Here is a 25,038-nt window from a genome sequence, read left to right as displayed (position 1 = left end):
GAACACACTCTAAAAAAAAGAAATTTTTCTCCTAAAAGTACGTCGTCCTTTTCAGAAAACTTTGCTATTCTTCAATGTAAGCAGTCGCTTTTGAACACTGATTTACAGGCATTTTCCATCAAACGTTTCGTATCAAACTATGTGTATTAAGTTTACTTAGTAGAGTTAATTTTGACGTTTTGTTTGTATTTTGATTGACAAATGCTTCTTACATTTTTAAAATGCTTTTAGCCACCTTTTGGGAAAAGATCTTGTCGGGAAAAATAAGGTTAGCTGTTTGTTGTCAGGTGGTAACAAATAAGAAAAGAACCAATAGGAAAGCAAGAAATCAATAACAGGTAATTTAAATTTAATAATCGATTAAATATCCATAGTTGCCACCATGTTCCAATGGAAGGGCTTGAGTCTTTTATTCATCAAGGCTTTTAAACAGCTGTAAACAGAGCAAGGGGTTTTGTTTCAGCACCATGTTAATGCAGCTGGACGTGTCACTGTCAATTTAAAGCAGCGTAAATGTTTTAAAACCTGCTTACTCCATTCCCGACGAGTTAATCACTAATAATGCGAAATATAATGTGGACCGAAAGGTGATAATGCAGTGTCTGTTCAACTGTCTGGCAGATATCAACCTGTGAGTTTCAAGGAACATGTAATATTCAAGGGCCACTATCTGTGAAAATTTTTATTGATATTTCCTCCCTAGAAAAGAATTGGCCTCGTCAAGAATCGGTCGTACAAGACACAGAAAAACGTAAGAAACATTGGGTAACGACAATTTTTAAAGTGCATCTTACCCCTATTTTGTTTATTAGTTGGGAAAAATTAAAAAAGAATTAAGAAAATTCATTAAATCCCCACGAATCTCTGGCAGTTTAAATTTGCGATGCGCTGGTTTACGGCCGCGCTTTTGGAGGTCTGGGTCCAAATTTACTTGTGACGTCAACCGGGGAAACTGGTTGTCTGGCTTTGTTGATGATCTTGTGAAGCTGCTTCATGTGTCAGAAACTTTCTTGCTTAAATCTGTATTGTCCGCTCCTCGCATGTATTTGTTTTATTTTCAACCTTAAGCCACTTTCCCCCACACCCTTTCGTCCTACCACTCCTTGTACTGTGCATCCATAAAATATTCATGGCGCTAAATAGAAATGACAAGCAAGCAAACCTACTTTAAATTGGAATTTATTTTTTTGATACTTGGTTTAAACCGCTCCAAGAAATTGGTCTTGAATAATTCAACAGTATCTTGGACGACGCTATAATGCATTTATTTTACTTTTTACTTCACATTTGTTTCTTGTGGATATAGGTTAGCATGTCACACAGTAGTCATCTTTTAAAAGATGATTTTTAGGGAGATATATAGGTAATTACACGATAAAGCTTTTGTCGACTTTTTCAGTTGTTAAAAATGTTCTTAGCTTGAGACATATAAACTTTACAATGATGTCAAGTAAGTATATAATTTGATTAAAAGGAACTCAGTTACTAATATAGCGTCTAACTGATTGAGACTGAGTCTCTTAAAATAATTTTTGTTTTGCCCGAAGGGTGGGGAAACTAACGACCAAATCCAAAAACTCAGAATACCGACGATTAAAGGGACTGTGTCACGCGAGTATTTTGCCAAATTCTCGCTATGAAACCTATGTTACTTGTGAAGAAATTTCTTCTATGGATCTAAAGGCAAAACCATAGCTTCATTACAACCAAATATGTCTCACGGGAGTTATAAGTTCCTTCACTGTATTAAGCGGTTATTTTTATATTTCACCGAATATTGGTGGCCATTTTCTATTTCCCTTTTTCTATGGCTAAACTCCGTGACACAGTCCCTTTAAGGAAAAACTTTGAGCCGCTTCAATTAATCAGGTTTCACGAGACATTGCGACATGATGTGCTCTCTGGCCTTCGACCTTGTGAAGCAGTAGTCATCATTATTCAGAAGCAGCATGCAGTGCCTGCGCAACAGGGGCTCAGTGACAAGACCCACCAGCGACGCAGTGAATGTGCCCCCTCCCATGGCCACCACGATGTACCCCATGGCGAACTCCTTGTAACGATCGTCGAATTTGTCCCTGAAGAACGCCAGTGCGTTGACAAAGAAGACACCGATCGTTATTCCACCAGTGAAGGACAGCAGCAGAACGATCCACACACTCGGTAAAAATCGATACCATGCTGCCAGGACGAAGAACAGAAGATGCACGACTTCTATTGCCGAGAGGACCCAAAGATACGGAAATTTAGCTTTTTCGGCCCATTCCGCTTTGATGTAAGACAATGCCACAAGGTAGGACCTGCCCACCACCTCACCCCCCAGGAAAACGAAGATGTAATACTGATAGTGGTCACGTGGTCGGAAAGGAGCGTTTGGAAATGCCAAGGTTGTTATGACGGATTGAATGATCATATATTCCGAGAACCATGCGATATAAATCGGTATCAGATTAGGCAGCATCTGACGAATGACCATGAACTTTTCCTGGCAGGAGAGGGAACTGTCATCTTTGCTGCCTTCTTCAGTTGATTCTTTAGTTTCTTCGCGGTCTGTTGAGAAGAATATACAACAAATGCAAGTCAAGAAGACAATCAACATAGCTCGCAACAGTACTGAAAGACATAATTATTTAGGTTATTACTACTGCTATTTCAGTATACACGTAAATAAAGGTTTTACTAACTTACTGACTGTCTCACTGACTGACTTACGTACTTACGTAAATTTTTATTTGAAAAACAAATAAGACTTAATATCAAGATGATACATCTTTCGCTTTCACTCCAACCTGTATGGCCCTTGATTTATGAAAGCTTACCTTTAGTGTCCAGTGCAGTGTATTCCACTCCGGCATGTTCATCCGTTGCAGGACTGGGAGACTCTAAATGTTTCTTGTCCATGGCGTAGTAGCAGACAAAAATCAACAGCAACATGGCCGCCATGATTAGAATTGTGGCGTTTGGTGAGATGCAGGCCCATGTTGTCATGGCTATAACAAAAGAATAATAAAAACTTCCTTCAATTGTTGCCTTTTTAAAAGAATAAAGAAAGGTTAACATTTCAGTCACCGACTGGTTTTCCATGCAATGTTATGGTTTTCCAAGTAAAAAGAAAAAAATTGTGCCCGATTGCAGATTAGTCAACTGATGAGTAAACTTTCTAGGATAATCAAGGCTTCGGTTATTGTTGTCAGCGAAGTGGATATCATAAAAAGCCTCATATATTGTTTTGAAAAGTAAACTACACTTCATTGGCCGCTTTAGTCAAAGTAGACAGTCGTCGCTTTCAATGGAAATTGACGAAACTGATTGGTTGGAAATTGATTTTCGTTGGCGACTATTCGCTGATAGACTAGGTTTGCGCACGCATTACCTTACCTTAACGAGAGAATTATCCTCAGGTTATGACTTAAAAAAACCTAAAATTGTAGATTTCTGACTGCTATCCTTGAGGGTGGTAAAAGACTTTTTTGGTAATCCGCGAAAGGCCTTTTCCCCCGTGAATAGTGGAATGTCTATTTATTTTTCTCGTGAAACGTGATTTGATTAAATAGCCGTGAACCCTGAATCGATTTTTTGCTCATGAATATTGTGAAATGAAAGTTGCTTTTAGCCAATTTTATTTTTCTTTCTCACCATACCCGTTAGCTCAGTTGGTAGAGCGCCGGACTGTCGTGCGGAAGGTCTCGGGTTCGACTCTCAGACCGGACCAACACCCAGGGAGGAGAACGTGCTGCCTTTGTAATGACATCTGCAAATGGTTAGACGTTCTAGTCTTCTCGGATAATGACGATTAACCGTAGGCTCCGTCACCTACATCTTCAGTGTTACGTTCAGCAGGGGACGTTAAAGAACCCACACACTTATCGTAAAGAGTAGGGCACGAAGTTCCCGGTGTTGTGGTCTGTTTTATTCACATGTATCTCTGGGTTGGGTGGTGGGGTGAGATCATACACATAAACGGATAGCGGATAACGGATATGTTGATGTCGGGTCTCATCCCATAACTCTAATTGTGAAGCGCATTGAGCTTTGTAAATGCGCTATATAAGTACTATATCATTAATTGGCCACGCATGTACAACGCTAACAATGGGCAGAAACCCACCCGCATGTGCCTAATGTTTCTTCGGAATTAAAGCCTTTTTTCGAAATGTAAATCCCACTTTAATTTCCCGATTGTCTTGCGTTTCCGGGATAATTTTATTTATGAGAATAGATTGAAGATCAAGACTTGATATTCTCATCACCTGTTTGCTAGATAATATATTGCTATTGTATGGAGAAATTTGCAATTGATCAGTCATTGAATATAGATAACAGCTGTTCGGTATGACTATGAATTTTCAGTTCTTGTGAGTATTAAATATTAATGAAGAGAAATGTGAATTTTAAATTGATAGTAAATGTATACACTGTGGTGAGAGGTTAAAAGACATGACAAATTTCAGCGATATACCACACAAACTATAACAAGTGTACAAATAAACTCAGATCACAGACATACCTGTATAATATAAGGGTGCGATCACAAAACCCGCTCCAGTTCCTGCTGAATAAGCGCTCAATGTGACTTCGTGGTAGAACGAAGTGAGAGCCAGAAATGTCACTTCACCGACCCCATAACCAAACGAAGCTATCCCAACGCCAATTAATTTCCAATGAACTTGTTTAGAAAACGAAAGCATGAGAAAACCGCCGATTCCAGACAAGAAAACTGTCGTAATGCGGGCGAAATACGGGATCTTTTGCATGAAATAAGGTGCGATTAGAGTAACAACAAAGTACGGACCAATGTCTGCGACGAGGACCATAGACGTTTGAATAAATGTCCCCGCTAAAATATCTTGAGCACCAGCGATGACCAAGGAATATGTTGCGTAAATTAAAGTTCCAAAGATGAAAAACGCTGTCACTGTACGCAGTCGTTCGCGTTCTTGTTGGTTCTGTTTAAAGCCGCCATTGTTGATTGGCGCCAATGCCCTTGTGTTATCTGTGGCCATTTCACTATTCGAGTGATGACGAACGTGCGTTTGTAACTCGAAGAATTCTTCGAAAACTCAAGGAGTATTTCGTTTGCTCCAAAAATTTCACATAATGTTTTGATCCTGATTTTGGAAAACAACTTTTCTCGGCTTTTTCTTTCAACTCCAAACAAAACAGCTGGCTCTCACACGCTGTTTCAAGGTGCCACAAAGAAGGAAATTCAAACAAAAAAAGCGAAATTGATCATTTCGGCTTAATTTTTCCTAAAATATTTATGTCTGAATGAGAGTTTAAATCGTCGAAGATAAGTTAAATCCTATCCAAAGCCGAACGCGAAAGTAAAAATGGTCTTTTTCTGGTACGAGCTGGGAAAGGGCGAACGAATTATTAATGGAGTTTTAATTGCTTTCGAATCAGCACATTTGCATTTTACGTTTTGGTAAACCAATCAAACTCTATGTTTTAATTAATAATTATTTCTCTCTTCGAGAAAGCACACACTTAAAAGGAGTATGGGCCATTGCACATGCAGTAATCGCCGCGAGCAATTGTATAGAAGTACAATAGACAATGATAATAAACGATTCTGAAATTCAGAAGGTGTACAATGCCATCTTTGCAATTTTGAATTTTTGAAGTTTCAATTTTGACTCTTTGAAGCTGGAATTTAAGGCCATCTTTACGTAGGGGCAAATACCAGTTCGAAACCGCAATATTTGAAGTATTACAATTTCATGGCATAAAAAGAATAGAGTGACATTAAGTTAAAAACCACCCGAAGGGCCGGTGCTTTGTAAAAATAATTGAAAATCACACATTAAGACAAACACCAAGAAAAAATATTAAGACGTAAACCACTTTGATGCAAACCACTTTATTATAAATTGGTTGACACAGAAGTGCATCTGGTTGACATGAAAATCTCATCACCAGTTCTCCACCAAGAATAAATCTTTCTTCGGGACAAGTGTTTCAGCCAAAAAGGTGCAAATACGTACTGAACGTAAAGCTGGTGAAATTTATGAAATAAATTCAGAAGGCGATCTCGAAAAAGTCATGTAACGATCGGCCTGAATTCAACACGAGGAAAATACAGCCCGTGAAATAGCTAATAACTATTTTTAGCGAAAGCTAAATTCGGTTCTGTTCGTTGTTTGAATTAAGTTGTAGCTAAAAATAGTAAACCTTAAGAACCGTCACTCGCGGTGCCAAATAATAATTTTTCACGATTGCAGTACGAAGTAGCACGACTGTCAACGAAGTATCACAGATATGTCCAGGATTGAACGCAAATGAGATGCACGTTCCTCATGACAGGCATCACAAAGTGTCCTCGTTAATAAAAGTTCACCAAGACACACCAAAATCTGTCCAATATGAAGTAATATGGAAATGCCAAATAACACAGTCAAACATGAAGTACACATTAAACAATACTTGCGTTCAATCATGGACATAAGTGAAGTATCACGACCTTACCACGAAGTAGGATAACTGTAGTAAACGAAGAAGACCACTTTATCGAACTGTTGTACAAATTAAAGAAACACGAATGCAACGCAACTGTATCAACGCGAAGTATCACGACTTAGCACGACTGTAATACGAAGTAGCGCGACTATAATACGAGGTGGCACGACTGTAATACGAAGTAACACGATTGTAATGAGAAGTAGTACGGCTGTAATGCGAAGTATCACAACTGTAATACGAAGTAGCACGACTATAATATGAAGTAGCACAACTGTAATTGAGAAGGAGCACGGCTGTAATGAAGTAGCACGTCCGTTCTACAAAGTAGCACCGACGGTAGTTTACAAAGTAGTAGCACTGTAATATGGAGAAGCACAACCGTGATACGAAGTAACACGACTGTAACACGAAGGGAAACGTCATGAGAGTAATGACGGCTTTAACTGTCAAAATTCTGAGAACTTGAGGACCAATCAGTCATTTGATCTTCTGCTGTTTTTGATTCGGACTTTTCAATAAAACTTGGTGCCAGATGTGAATATCAGAAAGCCAACTCTAACATCGCGTTTATAACATGTACATGTGCGTTCTGCTTAGAACAAACATATCACATATCCGGAAAACAAAGAAATCAATTCATTTTTCAACACTTTAATCAAAGCTATGCACAGTGAGATGGGTTATTACCAGTCGATAAGAATGTGTTATTGGGCTGCCTGTGTTATTGGTCTGCCTGTGCACAATGGGCGGTGAGTGAGTGAGTAAGTGAGTGACTGGGCTCATTTCGGAAATACATTTGACTTAACCAATATGAATATCTCAACAAGACAGATGTGCTAAGCGCTTGAGGGTTAACAAACGGCCCATTTCTAATTTGGCATTTTTACAGTTTATTTTAATGGTGCTATTCATTACCAGTGCGTGCTATATATGCTATATTTAATAACAGATATCTCAATTAACTGTCTAAAACAAAATAAACTTATGTCATTTACCTAACCGTCTGTTACAAACAAGCAAAGTCCGATTGAAATAAAAAAAAACGCATCCCTCCAAATGGAAGTTACCAACTGGGACCCTAAGACGCTTAACACATGCTGTAAAAACGTTATTGAATATTTGGCGAATTTAATCCACGAGTGTTTTCTTGTTACAATGTAAACACTACTACTATTGCCTTTACTCTTTTACTACTTTCACTATTTCTATTAAACTGATGGCAGGGTCGTAACCAGGTATATTTTTTCATAGCTGATCCCAATTTTTAGCCCTAAATCTTGATTCCTGATCTCCCAAATCTGGCAACATTTGTTCTCTGATTCCATCCAATGACATGCCATGACTTGTGACCTGGGATCCCGGGTCCATGATCCCTATCCCGAGGCTGTGATCCCTGATCCCATATACCTGGTTACGACCCTGCTGATGATTCACTGTGCTTGTGTTTGGGTGATGCATTTGAACTTTATTTTTTCCCTTTTCAGCGATTGTTTAGTGTACCAGCGTTCGAAGTCGGTAATCTCCATGTATGATCCTTATTTCGTCGTCTCAATCCCAACACAATTTTCACAGAGTGCTTCAGCTCTTTAATACGAAATGTCGTCAGAAATGGATTAACAGCCGAATTGACGAACAAAAACACCGTGGATGATTCTCTGAATACGAAAAACCATCTTTGTTTTCCACAGTCATTGCATTTCTCTCCTAGAAGAGTTACAATGAAATACGGGAGAAGCGAAATAATCAGAAGAATTAGAATTAGAAAGGAAGTTCCAGCAATCTTTTTCTCCATTTGCGCCATTTTTATCCTTTGAATATCGCGAAGCGTAGAGTTCCTGGCCATAATCGTTTGTGTTCGCAAGACAACTCGAGCTCTTTTCTTCAGAAAGAAAAATATTGCTAAATAGCATAACGTTGTTGTCGTAAGAGGAAAGGATGTATGCAAATGAACATCAATTACGCGGTAAACTTCCATTGAAACTCCAGTTAACTGAAGTGAGGCGAAAATCAAAGAAAAGACACAAATACCTGTGTTGCATAGCACGATATGTCTTGGCCTGACTTTGTGAAGATAGAAATAAGGAGACACAATTGCTACGAATCGATCAACTGACATCGCAGTAGCCAAGAGAATGGAGCTGTTTATGCCAAAGTATCCCAGTATTCTAACGATGTCTCCTTCTTTTGGAATTTTACCGTCTCCGAACGCACACAAAAATCGTGTCACTGCCTCCGCAGAGCATACCACGATGCCAGTAAACAAGTCAGCTGCGGTAATAAACACTAGGAACACCGAGAAAGCCTTTCTAAAACAGCGGAGAGGATTTCTGTACAGCACAACCAGGAGGAAACCATTTGGAACTGAGATAAAAAGTAAGAGAATGACAAAGGGGATACCACTTCCCAGACACAGAGATTTCTCAAAATCACGCACCATCTTAGCCTTTGGTAAGGAAAATTGAAATTTCAAGTCTTCTTAATCTGCACAAGTATTCTTTTCTTTGCTTTCCACCCTTGTCAGCTTTAAACAAACAGGACGGGTATGCATGCATCCTGAATTTGATCTTCATCGACATGCACACATCATGATGTTCATCAAACACCTGTCAAGGGCATGAGTTCTGTATAAATAGAAAATGATTTTTTTAATATAAAGAAATTAAAAACGTAGTAAAGATAATCACACATAAAGGCTCAGAAAATAAAGGAAAATTCAATAGCTTTATTATTTGTTATTTCGTGATAACAAGTTTACTATAATGGGTTACAGACAAGAATAACATATTTTCATTAACATTATGGCCACTAAAACTGCAATTCGGAGTTTCATTAGTAGAAAAAAATTAATTTTCATTATGTTTTTCTGGTTTCTATCCATCAAGAGTTATCTAGGCCATCTTGATTGAAAACAAAAACGTACTCCAGAAATGTCAAGAAGTTCCGAGTTTTCAAATTACTGAAAAGTAAATAGTGTATAAATAGAAATTTCATATTGATTACATAACAGCTGTCGTTGAAGAAAGTCGTAATAGAAATTACAATTCATATGTATGTGTCTATATGGTTATTAGAATCAAATTTGCTAGCAGTGAAAGCAAAACTGAATGACAACTTTCAACTCAGTGTTTGCAGGTTTTGTTAGTTTGTGGGATCAGATGGCGGGATCTTGTTTGGCAAGTCTGGAAGTTGCATTGCTACCATCTATGTAATTCGACTGAAGACGAAGTTGGTTGTTGGGATTAGAATGTAAAGACTTTGAACTTGCCGCGGAGTCGAGTTAGAATTAATTTGTTAGGTGGCAATGTACAGTATTCAGTTTCATAAAGCCTGGTTCTCATATGATCGCTCCGATCGTTTCTATTTGGCCGCGGATGGCTAGAATGGAAATAGATTACAACTTGAAAAATTTGAGGCTAAACTTTTGTTGTTCCTGTGCAACTTAAAAATTCGATATTAATAGCGGCTTGGTTTGATTTCTCTCCACAAATTAAGGTCATATCAGTCTTCTTTTAATAACAATTCTTCATCTTGGGCAGACACCTTGCCGTGATGAAGCTTTTGTGTCTCAATGACCCAGAGACGAGTGTAGCTAACTGTCGTGGGTCGTGGGTGGAAGTCGTGAGTCGTGGGTGTGGGTAAAAGTCGTGGGTAACAAAAAAGTAAAAAAAAAATACTGAACAAAAATTTGTGACAAAATAGTTCGTTCATGGCTAGTCTGACGCAGAGTTTCGTCCCAGCCAAGGGACTCTTCAGAGGTCCTTCTGCTCAACAATTTGTTGGGATGTCTTTAAAACGAGAAACACAGCGAAATACCCCTGAAACACCAACATATTTTAGACATAGATAAACAAAATAGTTTTAATTAAAATTTAAATGAATTTAAAATACTAAAATAAAGTAAAAATATTAAAGAAATAATTATTATGAAATGGAGCATGATCAGTGCTTAGAATTTTGCGATCAGATTGATCGCTTGCAAATGGACTAAAGCTTGAGATCTCCAGTACATGTAGTATAAACGAAAATTTCAGAAGTCGTCCGAAGTCCCAACATTTAAGAAGCCTTTTGTCTGAGAAAAGAACAGCGGAAGAGAAGAGTAATAAATACAATATTCGCATGCAAGTTACTATTAAATTTTTATCTAATTCTGAGTTACGATTAGCATTTCGTCCTGGCACATTCCCCTCACCCCACAAGAACGGTGACTTTAAAATATTGCGTGACATTGTGCGTTGCAGACTGAGCGGCATTTTTTTCCGTGGGAAATTTTGATGGTCCCGTTTGCGGTTACAAAAGAACTCTTCTGATTGGTTTACTAATAAAATCATGCAATGGCCTCGCTTGTTGGCCAAAGCGACAAAATGTGCGATTCAGACCCGGCAATGTTGCAGCCGACATTTTTACTACAACCTTCTACACGCTTGGAATTGTGAGAGCTGTTTTCGAGAGCTTTCTTATTTTACCTGAACCCGAGACACTGCATATAATTTTGCGCCTACCTAGCCTCTTCCAAATTGTTTTGCTTATTTTTATAACAAGCACGTATTTTTGCTATTATATGAATGAGTGTTTTTGGTCACGGACTGGGGACTACTATGGGCTTCGGATAAGGTATAAAATACGTACTGCGTTTTGAGCGACGCATTGCGAAAGGTAGCTCGTCTAGACGGGTAACGCGTCTTTTGCCCATCCTAGAGACTTGTATAACCATACAAACTAAAAATGTGCCCATGCTCGTCCAGATGGGTACCGCGTCTATAGTATGAAAACGGCCAATATTTTTTTTGCTCAGACAAGAGACTCACGCGGTTATATATGTTCGCGTAATTCTTGAAAGTTTTCGGACGATGCCATCAGAAGTCTTCAGGTTTAGTCCGAACTATTTTATCACAAATTTTTTTCAGTATTTTTTATGACTTTTTTGTTACCCACGACTTTTACCCACACCCACGACCCACAACCCACGACCCACGACAGTTAGCTATACTCCCCAGAGACATGCAGAGAGCTGTGCTGGCGGGGACTTTGTTCCCTGGCAGGACTAACCATGCTGGATTGGTCAAAGGGTAGAGGACAGACGAAGAACAGCCCCAGGTCCTTCAGGTTGGGGGGTTGGGCGGTGGGTTGATAACCCGCTCCCGGAAAATATTAACGTATTACAGAAACCGAAACTAGAATTACCACTGCGCCCTATTGGGAATCAGGGGTACAAGATGTAAACACCCGGTTGGAACTTGGTTGGAACAACGTGCGACGCAAGGAATGACGCATAAACCGCCGATGAAATTGCTGTCAACAAAAGCGTGTGTGAAGATCAGGCAGTGGAATGTAAGGACAATGTTCGAGACTGGTGAGTGTGCCCAGGTGATCAACGAGATGCAGAGGTATGGTATTAGTATTCTGGGAATAAGTGAAATGAGATGGATCTCTTGTAGGAAGTTAAGGATAGCTACTGGAGAAACTGTGCTGTACTCAGGACTGGATGAAGGTGAAAATCATGAGAGAGGAGTTGGCTTCATTCTGTCCTTCACAAAGATAATGTTTTTTATGGGTTAAGTTGCCAACGACTAATTTTAGAACCGTTTAGTCCACAAATCTGCCAAATCAACTTCACGTAGCTCCTTTCAGCTTTGCCATCCTTATCCATCCTTGCTCCGTTTTGGTTAATTCTTATCTTTGTTGTGTTGGTTTTACCCTAGCAAACTATCGTTTTAAAGGTTTGTTCTATTGCTGGTTTTCACTGTCACGCAATCAAAAAATAAATTCGAAACCATTCAACTACAGAAGCTATGAATTTCAAATATTTTAGATGATAAATAGATAAACAATTTCTCCAAGTTTCGGGTCTGTACGGTGTACCGTTCGCGAGTTATTTGCCGAACCTTTCCACGCAAATTTATAAAGCTTAGTATGGAGACGCCATAACTGTGTCCTTCCGAGGGTCACAGTAATGGCCGCCGTGATGTCAGAGAAACCATCTGGAACTCAGTTCTGTTCACAACAGCGGCTATCCTTGGCTTAAGAGCTAGTACACTTTCACATAAACACCACTTATTATATCTGAAATGTTCAATCTGCACAAAATGGAAAGGAAAGGCCTTTTTTTTCAAACAAAACAGCTATATCACGGCACTCAGCTTGATGTCACATACGACGGAGAACTCAAATATTCAAAATGCTCTATTTTAAAAACGAATGACACTATCGATCTGGAAATTTGCAAAATTATATATTTTTAGTTTATCTTTCGCCTAATGATAATGACGTAACATGAAAACCAAGAATTGCACGGTCAGTCAAATTTTTGTTTTTACTGTGCAAAAAAAAAAACCCACAAAGTATCGTCTTCCTTGACAGTTACGTCGTCACGGGCAAACTACGTTTTCTTAGCCTTTGGAAAATTTACTTGACGTGTATATTAAAATCATGATTAGCAGTCGCTGTTACTTCACGCTTGATGTCATCCTTAGCAAATTGCAGAATTCTCTAGTGAAACTATCTGGCGAGGTGTTTTTCAATTCTTGTAAGGCTCTGACAACAATCTTTGCCTTCACATCTGTCAACTCGTTTTTCCGTTACTTGAATAGCAAATCAATAATCGAGACACGATCCAAAGCATAAATAACGTGTGCTGCGTTTATGCAAAAAATCACCCAAAATGAACATTGAGTGTTCTTTAATGAGCTATCCCCGCCGGCAAAGTTAACTACATAAAAGAATTTCCATAATTGCATGTGATGGGTGGTTAAGAAACAATGTCAATGGCAATGAAAATCAGTCACCCGTACTAGAGATATGAAAGCAATCAAAGCTACATGCATATTAACACAAGCTTCTCCTTTGCTGTCGCACAATTTATTTAAGTATCAATTTGCTGGATTTTTGGAAGATTAAGGCCTCACTTCTGATAGTTTACAAGTTCACTGAAAATTTACTGACAAGTACAGTATCCTCGAATTGGCAGACGGTCTCAACCAACGAACTCTTTAAACATAACTATGCTTTAAATGACTCGATGAACCCAGCGGGCTGGAAAGACGTGATCTTGGTAGAGAAGTTAGCCGAGTTTTTACGCTCGTGTGTTTGTTAAGGTCGCTGTTGAAAACTGAAGCTTGAGAGATTGGAGATTCCATGGAATTTACTAACTGGTTTTCATCGATCTTAACCAACGAACTTTTAAACAACTCGACGAAACCAACCGGGTGGAAAGACGTAATCTTCAGTCTTCAAAGTCTTGGTAGCGAAGTTGGCCGTCGTAAGGACTATTAAAAACACTTTGCCTGAGTTTTGGAGGTTTCGAAGCTTCTTCGTCGTTTATCGTGAAGTAATATCGTAACATGGCCAATCTCAACACGAGAGCATTGGAGCTTGAAGGCAATGGCGAAAATCGTCAGAATTATGAGCGACTGCGTACAGTGACAGCGTTTTTCATCTTTGGAACTTTAAGTTACGCAACATTTTCCTTGGTCATCGCTGCTGCTCAAGATATTTTAGCGGGGACATTTATTCAAACTTCTATGGTCCTCGTAGCAAACATTGGTCCTTACTTTGTTGCTACTTCCATTGTGCCTTACTTCATGCAGAAGATTCCGTATTTTGCCCGCATCACTTTGGTTTACTTGGCAGATATCAGCGGTTTTCTCATACTTGCATTAGCCAGACAAGTTTATTGGAAATTAATTGGCGTTGGGATCATTTCGTTTGGATTCGGTGTTGCTGAAACAACATTTTTGGCTCTCACTTCGTTTTATCAAGAGGTGGTATCGACAGCATTTTCTGCTGGAACAGGAATGGGATTTGTGATGGCTCCCTTATATTATACAGGTATGTGTCAACTGATGTGTGTATATTCTGTCCCGGGGAAGGGGGGAGACTCCGGTAAATTTCGGATAGGTGTGTGCCGCGAAGGTTCGTAACCCCTGACCCTTTTAAGGATGAAGAAAACGAAAATTGATACCCTTCTTTAGGCCTAAATCCAAAAATGACACCCTATTCAAGAGGAAAACAAAAAATAAAAATGGCGTGAACGGGTTAACTCTATTTCATTTCTGTAACATTGGAAGTTAAACTAATAGTTAAACGGATAGTTCAGTTTTAACAGAGCATTTCTCGACCAAAGTTAACGCAAGTCAACGCAAGTGCCCGCAAGTCCTGGCCAATCGGAGACGCAAGTGGACGCAAGTTTTCACCTTGCGTCAACTTGCGTTGCCGTTTCGTCAGGACTTAAGATTTCATGTTTGTGTACTCGTTTCCAATTTTTATTCTTGTGTTATAGCTATGACAACATGGGCCTGTGTTTCACCAAATGTCACAATTCTAATCATGACGGCCATGTTGCTCTTAATATTTGTCTGCTACTACGCCATGGACAAGAAACATTTAGAGTCTCCCAGTCCTCCAACGGATGAACATGCCGGAGTGCAATACACTGCCCTGGAGACTAAAGGTAAGTACAGTGAGAAGATACCACCCCTCAAGAGTGCTCAGTTTGGAAATTTCGCAATTATTCACTGATTATTGCTGTCTAAAAAGAAAAAAAAACCGAGCGTGATTTAAAAATCGTCACTTTATTAGCTAGTGTGTTGTGACCACCATCTTGACGATGAGAACGAGTTCACCAACCTCGGGATGGACACTTTTTAAAGTGTAAAATCAGTACACAGTGTACCTTGCCTTGTTCGCTTGCCTCATACTAATGAGGCCTGGTTTGATTCCGGCCAGGTGCCATATGTGGGTTGAGTTTGTTGTTGGTTCTCGCCTTGCTCCAAAGGTTTTTCTCCGGGCTGTCCGGGTTTCCATACTCCTGGAAAACCAACATTATATTTTTTAATCCAATTCGACCAGGCAAGAAGAACGGTATAAAAACCATCTCTTCCTCTCTTAATATAGCAATTTATTTAAAAAAACGACTTTTAGATAACGTAACTGTTGTTGTTTCAAAAACACACGTTCGCTTTACATTTTTCAACAGACAATGGATGCGACAGCTCAAACAAAGACGGAACCAGTGATACAGGAGTTGGTTCCCTCTCTTGGCGGGAAAAGTTCACAGTCATTTGTCAAATGCTGCCTAATCTGATACCGCTTTATATCGCATGGTTCTCAGTCTATATGATCATTCAATCAGTCATTACAACACTAGCATTTCCCAACGCCCCTATCAAACCACGTGACCACTATCAGTATTACATCTTCGCGTTTATGGGGGGTGAGGTGGTGGGAAGGTCCTATCTTGTGGTGTTGTCCTACATCAAAGCAGAATGGACCGAAAAAGCTAAATTCCCGTATCTTTGGATCCTCGCAGCAATAGAAGTCATGCATCTTCTGTTTTTCACTCTGGCGGCCTGGTATCGATTTTTACCGAGCGTGTGGATCGTTTTGCTGTTGTCATTTACATGCGGCGTAGTGGTCGGTGTTCTCTATGTTAACGCTATAACATTCTTTAGGGAGGCGTTCGAGGACCGTTATAAGGAGTTCGCTATGGGGTACATTGTCGTGTCCCTAGGTGTGAGCGTATCTATCGCTGCATTGTTAGGCCTTTACACTGAGCCCCTCTTACGCGAGCACTGCACGATGTTTGTAAATAACAGTGACTTTTGTTTTACAAGATCAATGTCGTTAGATGGTTTTTCCTCACCTTGTCAAGCCTAACCTAATTAAATGGTCTGACAGGTAATACTCATGTAACGCCTCTTATTTACGAATAACACTGGCTACCGATTAGATACAGAATCGAGTTTAAAATACTTAAAATTACTTTTAAGATTCTTAATTTCTTAGCGCCTTCTTATTGATCTTCCCTTATTTCTCTTAGGTTCCCATCCAAATATAATCTGACTTTAGCGATTAACATTTACTTAGTTATCCGCGTTTAAATCAAAAGCAACACTTGGCGACCGTTCTTTTACCTGTGCTGCACCGAAACTATGGAATGCGCTACCATTTGATAAAATAAGCTCCAGCACTGTTAGTATGATTTTAAAAGCCAAGCTAAAAACTCACCTTTTCCGTCATGCATTTTTATCATACTTGTTTTTAAATAATGGTAACTTTTTCATTGTAATTTTAGAATTTCAAAATTATTGTAAGTTATTTTTCATTGTAATTTTAGCTTTCAGCATTTTTATTCCGTTTTATAGTTAATGGTTTGAACCCAGGAGTATCAGTAGGTCGTACAGTGTGATCGTACTGGTGAGAGTAGTTTTGAAAAGAACTGTTGTTGGTGACTGACGTTTCGACAACCTGACATCTTCGGAGTCAAGTGAAAAGTCGTTGTCAGTCGATGATGTTATAAGTCTGGTCCGTTGAAGTTGATTGGTCAGTTTAGCTGTGATGTTATTGGCTGTAAGACTCGCGTACAGTTTGTCATCAGTAATTGGTCAGTTTCGATCCGTCTATTATTAGTCTAATGAAGTCGTTCTGTTCCGTCTATTGTTAGTCAAATTAGGTCGTTCTGTCGTTTGTCGGTTCTAGCCTGTCTACGTCGTGAATAAGTCGTTTGTAAGGTGCCGGTAGTTGTTGACATCTTTTGATGGGTGTCTGTTCTAAGTTTGTGTATCAGTTTTCATGAGTTAGTCGTTGCAAATAGTTAGTACTGTAGGTTTAATATTCAGCAGAGTCCCAGTCGATTTTGTGGTTAGTAAGTCGATGGTGTTTAATCTTGTCATGCGCATTTGAAAATTTTATGAAATTTGTCATGCTCTTGAACATTTCATGAAATTTGCGAGTTATAAATGTTTTTATTATTATATTATTTATTCACATGCAAAATGGCGCTGATCATTTGTTAACCTGTGGTTAATAAACCATCCATCAAACAATGCATGATTGTTTTTTGCTATTTTCGTAGATTCGTTATTTTCGAGTGGCCGTTATTTTCGGGATTTTGTGTACCGATTCGAAAAAAAATTACTTAGTTTGCACAGATAGCTATTTGAAAATGTTAATAAACAGCCACTAAGCTTGTATCTGTACGGTCAAATACATCATACATTTAAACAAAGTACGGCTCGTTTTGATTTTTCATTTATTTTACCTTTCCATAAACTATCGCACTAAGTGTAGACCTGAAAGTCAGCGTTCGTTGTTGTTTTTCTTTGAGCAAAGACACCAAATACAACAAAGACCTCAGGTATAATACAATGATAGTGGTAAAGATTTATATAAATCCTGATATTTTCCTGTCAGATCTGTTAATATGGAATTTTTGCATTAACTGAGTACTTGAATAGCGTGTTAAAATATTTACTTCTATCAAAATGTTCAGGTTTATCTTTTGCAGCCAAACCTTTGATGTTGATCTTTATTTTGGTTAATTCGTTGACGTTTCCTCAAGGGACAAACTTTATGCTGAGTGATTTGGAAAGCAATGAAAATCAGTTTCGGCATCTTCATGGGAGTAACAAAAGCGAGAGAAAAAGTTCTGAGCCTGTTTTACAAGCTCCCTGGATGAAAAAGCAGACACTAGGGCCGTACCTACGATTTTTTGTCTGCGGGGGCAAGTTTTCCTGCCGGGGGCAACTGGGTTTTTTAGTTTAGTCTTTCTTTTTTTCTTTAGTTTTCTTAGTTTTGTAGTTTTCCTGGCGGGGGCAACTGCCCCCCCCCCCGCTAGGTACTGCCCCGGACACTCTGGAAAATGCACTGATTTAGCGCTTTAAATACCTTACTGAAACCAGCTCACCCGTATCGCATTTTCTCAAGGAGGTCTCGATTGAAAACATGGGTATTACCCATGAGGAATGATCGTCTGAGCCGTCTTACGGAAGAGCGCGCTCGTAATATTGAATCTTTGATCACTCGTGGAAATTCTTTTACAACAAGCAGAATATCCCGGAAGGTTTCGGAATAGTTAGCTATTTTCTTTGTTTAGTGATAAAATGTCGAAACGCCGCCGTATTTCAGATGTACAGAGGGAGATTCTAAAGGGATTTTACCGAAGAGGTATGGTTGGTACAGGTAACATGTACAAGGAAATGGTCGAGAAAGATATCATCATCATCATCATCATCATCATCATCATCATCATCATCATCATCATCATCATCATCATCATTACCGTGGTGACTATATCGTGAGAAAAACGATAATACCTATTACTAATGTATCATGCATACCACGATGTACAACAATAAATTTTTTTGAAGTGATAATTTGTGTACTTCGGCATGGTCAACAAGGAGGCTTCGTGACCAAAATTTGTCGGAACTATATTTAGTGTTTTTGAAAAGAAGGTTGGCAATAATTATAAAGGAAATGTTTAAGGAAGGTTATGCGTAAGACCCATTTCCGTCCAACATGCGTCTCGTAGCAAGGCAGATTTTTCATATATGTGCAGTTACTTGAGATAAAGATTTGAGGAGGCAGAGTGGCCTATTGGTTAAGGCGCTGTACGTGTAATCCTGAGGTCGGTCCCCGGTTCAAATCCTTCTTACTGCCAGTAGAAGGATTTGTGTTCGGCAGTAGTCCTGAATTCAACTCCTCCACGCTTTGTAAAAAACAGCCAACTGCTCAGCCTCCTGGCAGTTGGGATTTTCAAGTTCTATTGTATTCACCCTGTTGTATTCACGGTATTTGTTTAAATACAGTGTCACAATTTTCACAACAGTGTAAATTTATTTACTTTATATTGGTTTTTATATAAAATAATCTTTCATGATATTGACCAATCAGTCCCTGCGACTTGTCCATGCAACAAGTACCTTGAAAAGTCATAACGAAGAGACTAGTCGAGTGTTCCGAACTCAACGGCTATACGACATCACGTACAAACAACGTTTTGATAGCCTTTGAAACATTTACTCGACGTGTATATTAGCATTTATACCATGCCATAGAAAATACAGCCAATCAGAATACAGGAAAGCCGTTGTATATTCGACGGTATTCAACCCAACCTTCCCATCGTGCGCTGCGACTGTATTCTCGACCAAATTTAGTAAGCGACCAAATTTATGGCATGGTATAAAATAGTTACACAACACTTTCTCGTGGTATACTATGGAATATCCCACTTGTATTTTCTTGGTATACACACTCCCCCAATGGCTCGTGTGTATACCGAGAAAATACAAGTGACTCGTTGGATATTCCATAGTATACCACTCGAAAGCGTTGCATAACTAGTATATATTAAAATTTTGATTAGCAGTTGCTGTGCCTTCACGCTTGATGTCATCCTAAACAAATTGCAGAATCCTCTAGTGAATCTATCCTGCTGGGTGTTTTACCGCTTTGGAATTCTTTTAAGGCTTACGACACTACTTGCCTTCACATCTGTCAACTCGTTTTTCCGTTACTTGAATAGCGACCAATAATTTGGAGGAACGATCCCAAGCCCCGGATCTCAAGCATAAATAACGCATGCTGCGTTTATGCAAAAAATCGCCCAAAATGAACACTGAGTGACATGGTTCGGTTAAAGTATTTAGTTTAATGAGCTATCCCCGCCGGCAAAATAAACTACATAAAAGAATTTCAATAATTGCGTGCGGTGGGCGGTTTAGAATAGAATGGCAATGAAACTCAGTCGCCCGTACTGGAGGTATGAAAGCAATCAAAACTACATGCATATTAACACAAGCTTCCCCTTTGCCGTCGCACGATTTATGTAACTGGTATCAATTCCCTTATTTTCTGGATGTTTGGAAGATTAAGGCTCACTTCTGATAGTTTACAAGCCCACTTAAAATTTATTGACAAGTACAGTATCCTCGAATTGGCAGGCAGTCTCAACCAACGAACTCTTTAAGTAACTCGATGAACCCAGCAGGCTGGAAAGACGTGATCTTGATAGAGAAGTTAGCCGAGTTTTTACGTTCGTGTGTTTGTTAAGGTCGCTGTTGAAAACTGAAGCGCGCTTGTCACATGACTCGGTTCGTTTACTTTGCCTGAGCTTTGGAGTTTTGGAAGTTCCATTGAATTTCAGCACTAAGTTGCCGTCATCTTCACCATCGAACTTTTAAATAACTCGACGAAACCAACCGGGTGGAAAGACGTAATCTTCAGTCTTCAGAGTCTTAGTAGCGAAGTTGGCCGTCGTAAGGAAGGCTTACGCTCGTGTGTTTTCCTAAGTCGCTATTGAAAACAAAGCTAAGCTTAAACAATGACTCGGTTTGTTCACTTTGCCTGAGTTATTCATTGTGCAGTAATATCTTGACATGGCTAATCTCAACACGAGAGCATTGGAGCTTAAAGACGTCGGCGAAACACGCCAGAGTCATGAGCGACTGCGTACAGTTACGGCGTTTTTCATCTTTGGAACTTGAATTCACGCAACACATTCCTTGGTCATCTCTGCTGCTCAAGATATTTTAGTGGGGACATTTATTCAAACTTCTACGGTCCTCGTTGCAGACATTGGTCCGTTCTTTCTTGTTACTTTAATTGGGCCTTACTTCATGCAGAAAATTCCGTATTTTGCCCGCATCACTTTGGTTTACTTGGCAGATATCAGCGGTTTTCTCATACTTGCATTAGCCAAACAAGTTTATTGGAAATTAATTGGCGTTGGGATCATTTCGTTTGGATTAGGTGTTGCTGAAACAACATTTTTGGCTCTCACTTCGTTTTATCAAGAGGTTGTGTCGACAGCATTTTCTGCTGGAACAGGAATGGGATTTGTGATAGCTCCCTTATATTATACAGGTATGTGTCGGTAAGTGTGTGTATATTTCTGTCAGACTAACTTTAGGAATTGGGATAAATTTGAAAAATTGCAAACGGATAGGCCAACCGTCAACATTCAACGGCTAGATGGTGGAGTGTGGACGGCGAAAACGGAGCTTTTCGAAAACGCTGACGTCCAATAGTCATGTGATCTCTGTCAAAAAACAATAGGTTTTAAATTTGAAATTACGAGCACGATTACTCTCTGAATTGTACGACACGAGGTCCAATTACTAATTAATCGTATCAATAACAAAATTCGAGGTTAGGAAGTCTTTGAGAATCTTTTTTAGTGTGAAAAAGTCAATGGTAAATTCAACTGGTTGTACAAACAGTGGGAAAACAGCAAGAAAGAACCCATTTATATGCGTGTGATTGACGCGCGAATGGCGTAGGTGCCCAATTACAGGTATCCAATTTGAAATTGCTCAAATTGGATACCTGTAATTGGACACCCACGTGATCTCGCGCCAGTTACGCGACAAATAGGTGCGCGAAGAACCAATCAAAATCGAGAATTTTGTTATAGATACGATTAGCTTTAAAATAGCTCTGCTCGTGCGTTGCAACGTCGTGAAAGGTGTAGCGCATCGTTTTCAAATTTATCCGGATTAGTATGGACGGAAAACATTAAAATCCGTTTTCGAGGCCGAAAGAAATTATATTCAATCGACACAGGGGCGAAATTGGAAAAATTTTGTGGCAAAATTATAGAAATTTATACTTTTTCATAGCATGGAGTCGAAAAATCGAAGTTTTCTGAAAGATTAAGAAAGTACAAGGGGAAGTCCAAAACACAAGAAAAGAGCTTGCCCATCAGCTTAATTCGTGTACGTCCACATGGCCTCGATTTTTTAAAATTTATTTTGGCCCAGTTTTATTTTCAGAATTACAGAACTATTGCGGGAAACCGTTTACAATTAATATTATTGTCTTGTAGCCATGACAACATGGGCCTGCGTTTCACCAAATGTCACAATTTTAATCATGGCGGCCGTGTTGCTGTTGATCTTTGTCTGCTACTACGCCATGGACAAGAAACATTTAGAGTCTCCCAGTTTTCCAACGGATTATCATGCCGGAGTAAAGTACACTGCCCTGGAGACTAAAGGTAAGTGCAATGAAAAGCAAGCGCTGGAAGGGAGAGCTCAGTTTGCAAATTTTGCGAGTTGCTGTTCAAACTAAAAAGAAAATAACACGAGCGCGATTAAAAAATTGTTATTCTAAATAAACATTTTCCGTGCAAAACTTGCTCTTCAGAAAGATCTTTTACATCTTCTCCGTCCCGGGTCTCTGTGTAGATTTATCGAAATCCGCAGAAACCTGATGCATTGTAAGCCCTCGACCGGCCGAGAAGACCACCATGAAAACTAGGTAGAAAACAAGCTTCCTCTCTTAATACAGTAATTTTTTTTTTAATTTACCGTGTCCCGAAAAGTTTACAGTCGTTACAAGTAATGCAAAGAACAAATAGCCGAAAGCCTGGGTTACCGTAGAGGCATGGTCATATTTAGCAAGCCGTGAAACGATTTTCACAAAGCCGTCGTAACCAAGAGAAAATAATTTTCTCTTGACGTAACTTGACTGTTGTTGTTTTACAAAAATACGTGATTTGTACATTTTTCAACAGACAATGGATGCGAAAGCTTAAACAAGGACGACGCTTATGATACAGGAGTCAGTTCCCTCTCTTGGCGGGAAAAGTTCACAGTCATTTGTCAGATGTTGCCTAATCTGATACCGATTTATATCGCATGGTTCTCCCAATATTTGATAATTCAAGCCGTCGTTACAACCCTGGCATTCCCAGGCGCTCCTTTCAAACCACGTGACCACTATCAGTATTACATCTTCGTGTTTATGGGGGGTGAGGTGGTGGGAAGGTCCTATCTTGTGGTATTGTCCTATGTCAAAGCAGAATGGGCCGAAAAAGTTAAATTCCCGTATCTTTGGATTCTCTCCACAATAGAAGTCGTGCAACTTCTGTTCTTCGTCCTGGCGGCCTGGTATCGATTTTTACCGAGTGTTTGGATCGTCTTGGTGCTGTTATTTACATGTGGTGCAGTGATCGGTGTTTTCTATGTTAACGCTATAACGTTCTTCAGGAATGAGTTCGAGGATCGTTATAAGGAGTTCGCGATGGGGTACATTGTCGTGGCCATGGGTGGGGGCGTACTCACTGCCGCACTGTTAGGCCTCCACACTGAGCCCCTCTTACGTGAGCACTGCACGATGTTTGTAAATAACTGACTTTTGTTTTACAAGATCAATGTCTCTTGATGGTTTTTCTTCACCTTGTTTAGCCTAACCTAAGGGTCTGGCAGGTAACATTGGCGTACGAATATGTGAGGGATATTGATCCATCCATTCATCTATCCGTCCGCCCGTCAATCCATCTGTCCAAAAGAACCGCCCTCAAAACTTTCGAATTTAGCAGCACGCCTGTGCTTAATTCAACTAATAAAATAGTGACAAACGAAAAATCATAGATAAAAATTGTATTTTAAGTTAAGGAACATGATAGTATATATTTTTGTTTAAAATAGAAATTTAAAAAAAATAGCCTTTGTAGTATATTTAGATAAAAGAAATAAAACTTGTTGCCTGAACAGAGAAAACTATTGAGTATTTAACTTGAAAGACACATCAGCTATTATGGCGCGTTGAATCGTTTTTGATTTTCTGCGTCCTCAGTTTACACTCGGCCGAAAATCCCAAAATTGACTGGGTACGAGGCATTCGCCACCGTCAAGTCATGTTTGAGGTCGCTACGTCTGGAGTTTCGTTACTTTCTAAGGGTCGCTAATTTCAGATTTACTAACAGCGGTGTTTTTCCCCCGCTATTTTCGGGTGGTCGTTTCTTTGGGAACTTAATGGTTATGTAGCTGATCAAATTGTACCGATTTGTAAGAAATAACTCTTTTCTTGCTTAGAGAGTTATCGGAAAATGTTAATTAAACAGCAATCTCTCTTAGTTCTTTGCCCCCGGGCCGGGTGTGCGATAGGTCCAACAGCTATTAAGGGTTAATTCTGTCCATATGTCGGATATCGATTTTTGAGTCTAATGCTTGCGTGCGCTTTGCGCATGCGCATTAGACTCTTTGTTATATGAAAAAAGCTGTTAGCAATCCCAAGGGAATGGTTCGGGATCGATAATCGTTCGCTGTAATGTAGAAAACAATGATCAGCTGCAAGAACGGACTCCGTACGGACACGCACGATTAGTTTCAATTAAAAACAGCCAATCAGCGACACGTGTTCCCACGCATAATTAAAAGTTCTTTCTCAAGTCACGATTATTCAACACTTGAACAGGACGAAATAATTTTCCAGTTAAGACATTTGTAAGCTTTTTGTGAAAATAAATCTTCGTTTTCAGTTCAGTTAAGCACTTGTGTTTTCGTCTTGCTTAAAAAGCAAGACGTATTTGAGAAAAAATATTTCGACGGCGACTTGCGTTTATTTACACAATGCGACCAAATATTTATTTTGTTTTAAAAAATAGAAAACTTTACCTCGGTTTTTGTATTTAAGTCATTCGAATTTTGACCATTTTTTTCTTTACAGTGCAAACAAAAACCTTCAAAAATAAAAGATGTACATGGATAAATGTAAATCAAGTTACGCGACTAAATCAAAATGCGTTTGTTTGGCCGCTTTGCAGTATTACACTGTCCCGGCCTTTCAGCCTTTGCCATACACTGAATTTCATGCTTTTACGACTCTCAGAGATCTTAAGTTCTTCTTACAGCTAGAAAATTCATAAAATGGTTACATTGATATGGAAGTGATGATTCGCGAAATTTGTACATCATGATAAACAGTCTTCGCTCCTGTGTATGGTAGCTCGATAATAATTGCCTAGTTTCCAGCGTTCAAAAGGTCATCATTATATTGACGTGAGCATTTACACCCGTT

The 25,038-nt window shown here is 39.3% G+C and overlaps 3 protein-coding genes and 1 pseudogene across 4 annotated transcripts; 2 read left to right on the top strand and 2 right to left on the bottom strand.

Moving 5' to 3' along the window:
* Nucleotides 1-1,137: 1,137 nt before the first annotated feature.
* Nucleotides 1,138-5,342, bottom strand: LOC144662853 (uncharacterized). Its single transcript, XM_078523810.1, has 3 exons — nt 4,505-5,342; nt 2,817-2,987; nt 1,138-2,547 (listed from the first exon to the last, which is right to left on the bottom strand). The coding sequence occupies exons 1-3, from the start codon at nt 4,998-5,000 to the stop codon at nt 1,862-1,864; spliced, it is 1,353 nt and encodes a 450-aa protein (XP_078379936.1). The 5' UTR covers nt 5,001-5,342; the 3' UTR covers nt 1,138-1,861.
* Nucleotides 5,343-8,240: 2,898 nt separating this feature from the next.
* LOC144663154 (uncharacterized) lies at nt 8,241-8,893 on the bottom strand. The gene is made up of 2 exons (XM_078524088.1): nt 8,485-8,893; nt 8,241-8,446 (listed from the first exon to the last, which is right to left on the bottom strand). Exons 1-2 carry the CDS (start codon nt 8,891-8,893, stop codon nt 8,409-8,411), a joined length of 447 nt encoding a protein of 148 aa, XP_078380214.1. The 3' UTR covers nt 8,241-8,408.
* Nucleotides 8,894-13,582: 4,689 nt separating this feature from the next.
* On the top strand, nt 13,583-17,427 carry LOC144662890 (uncharacterized). Its single transcript, XM_078523826.1, has 3 exons — nt 13,583-14,280; nt 14,732-14,902; nt 15,428-17,427. Exons 1-3 carry the CDS (start codon nt 13,794-13,796, stop codon nt 16,105-16,107), a joined length of 1,338 nt encoding a protein of 445 aa, XP_078379952.1. The 5' UTR covers nt 13,583-13,793; the 3' UTR covers nt 16,108-17,427.
* A 2,631-nt stretch (nt 17,428-20,058) lies between these two features.
* On the top strand, nt 20,059-23,706 carry LOC144662879 (uncharacterized; annotated as a pseudogene). Its single transcript, XR_013572555.1, has 3 exons — nt 20,059-21,099; nt 22,061-22,231; nt 22,751-23,706. The product of XR_013572555.1 is annotated as an uncharacterized LOC144662879 (transcript).
* Nucleotides 23,707-25,038: the final 1,332 nt, after the last annotated feature.

This window comes from Oculina patagonica, chromosome 1, assembly GCF_052425735.1.
Source record: "Oculina patagonica isolate OP01 chromosome 1, crgOcupat, whole genome shotgun sequence".
Classification (NCBI taxonomy): Eukaryota; Metazoa; Cnidaria; class Anthozoa; order Scleractinia; family Oculinidae; genus Oculina; species Oculina patagonica.
This window is presented reverse-complemented; position numbering and strand designations above follow the sequence as displayed.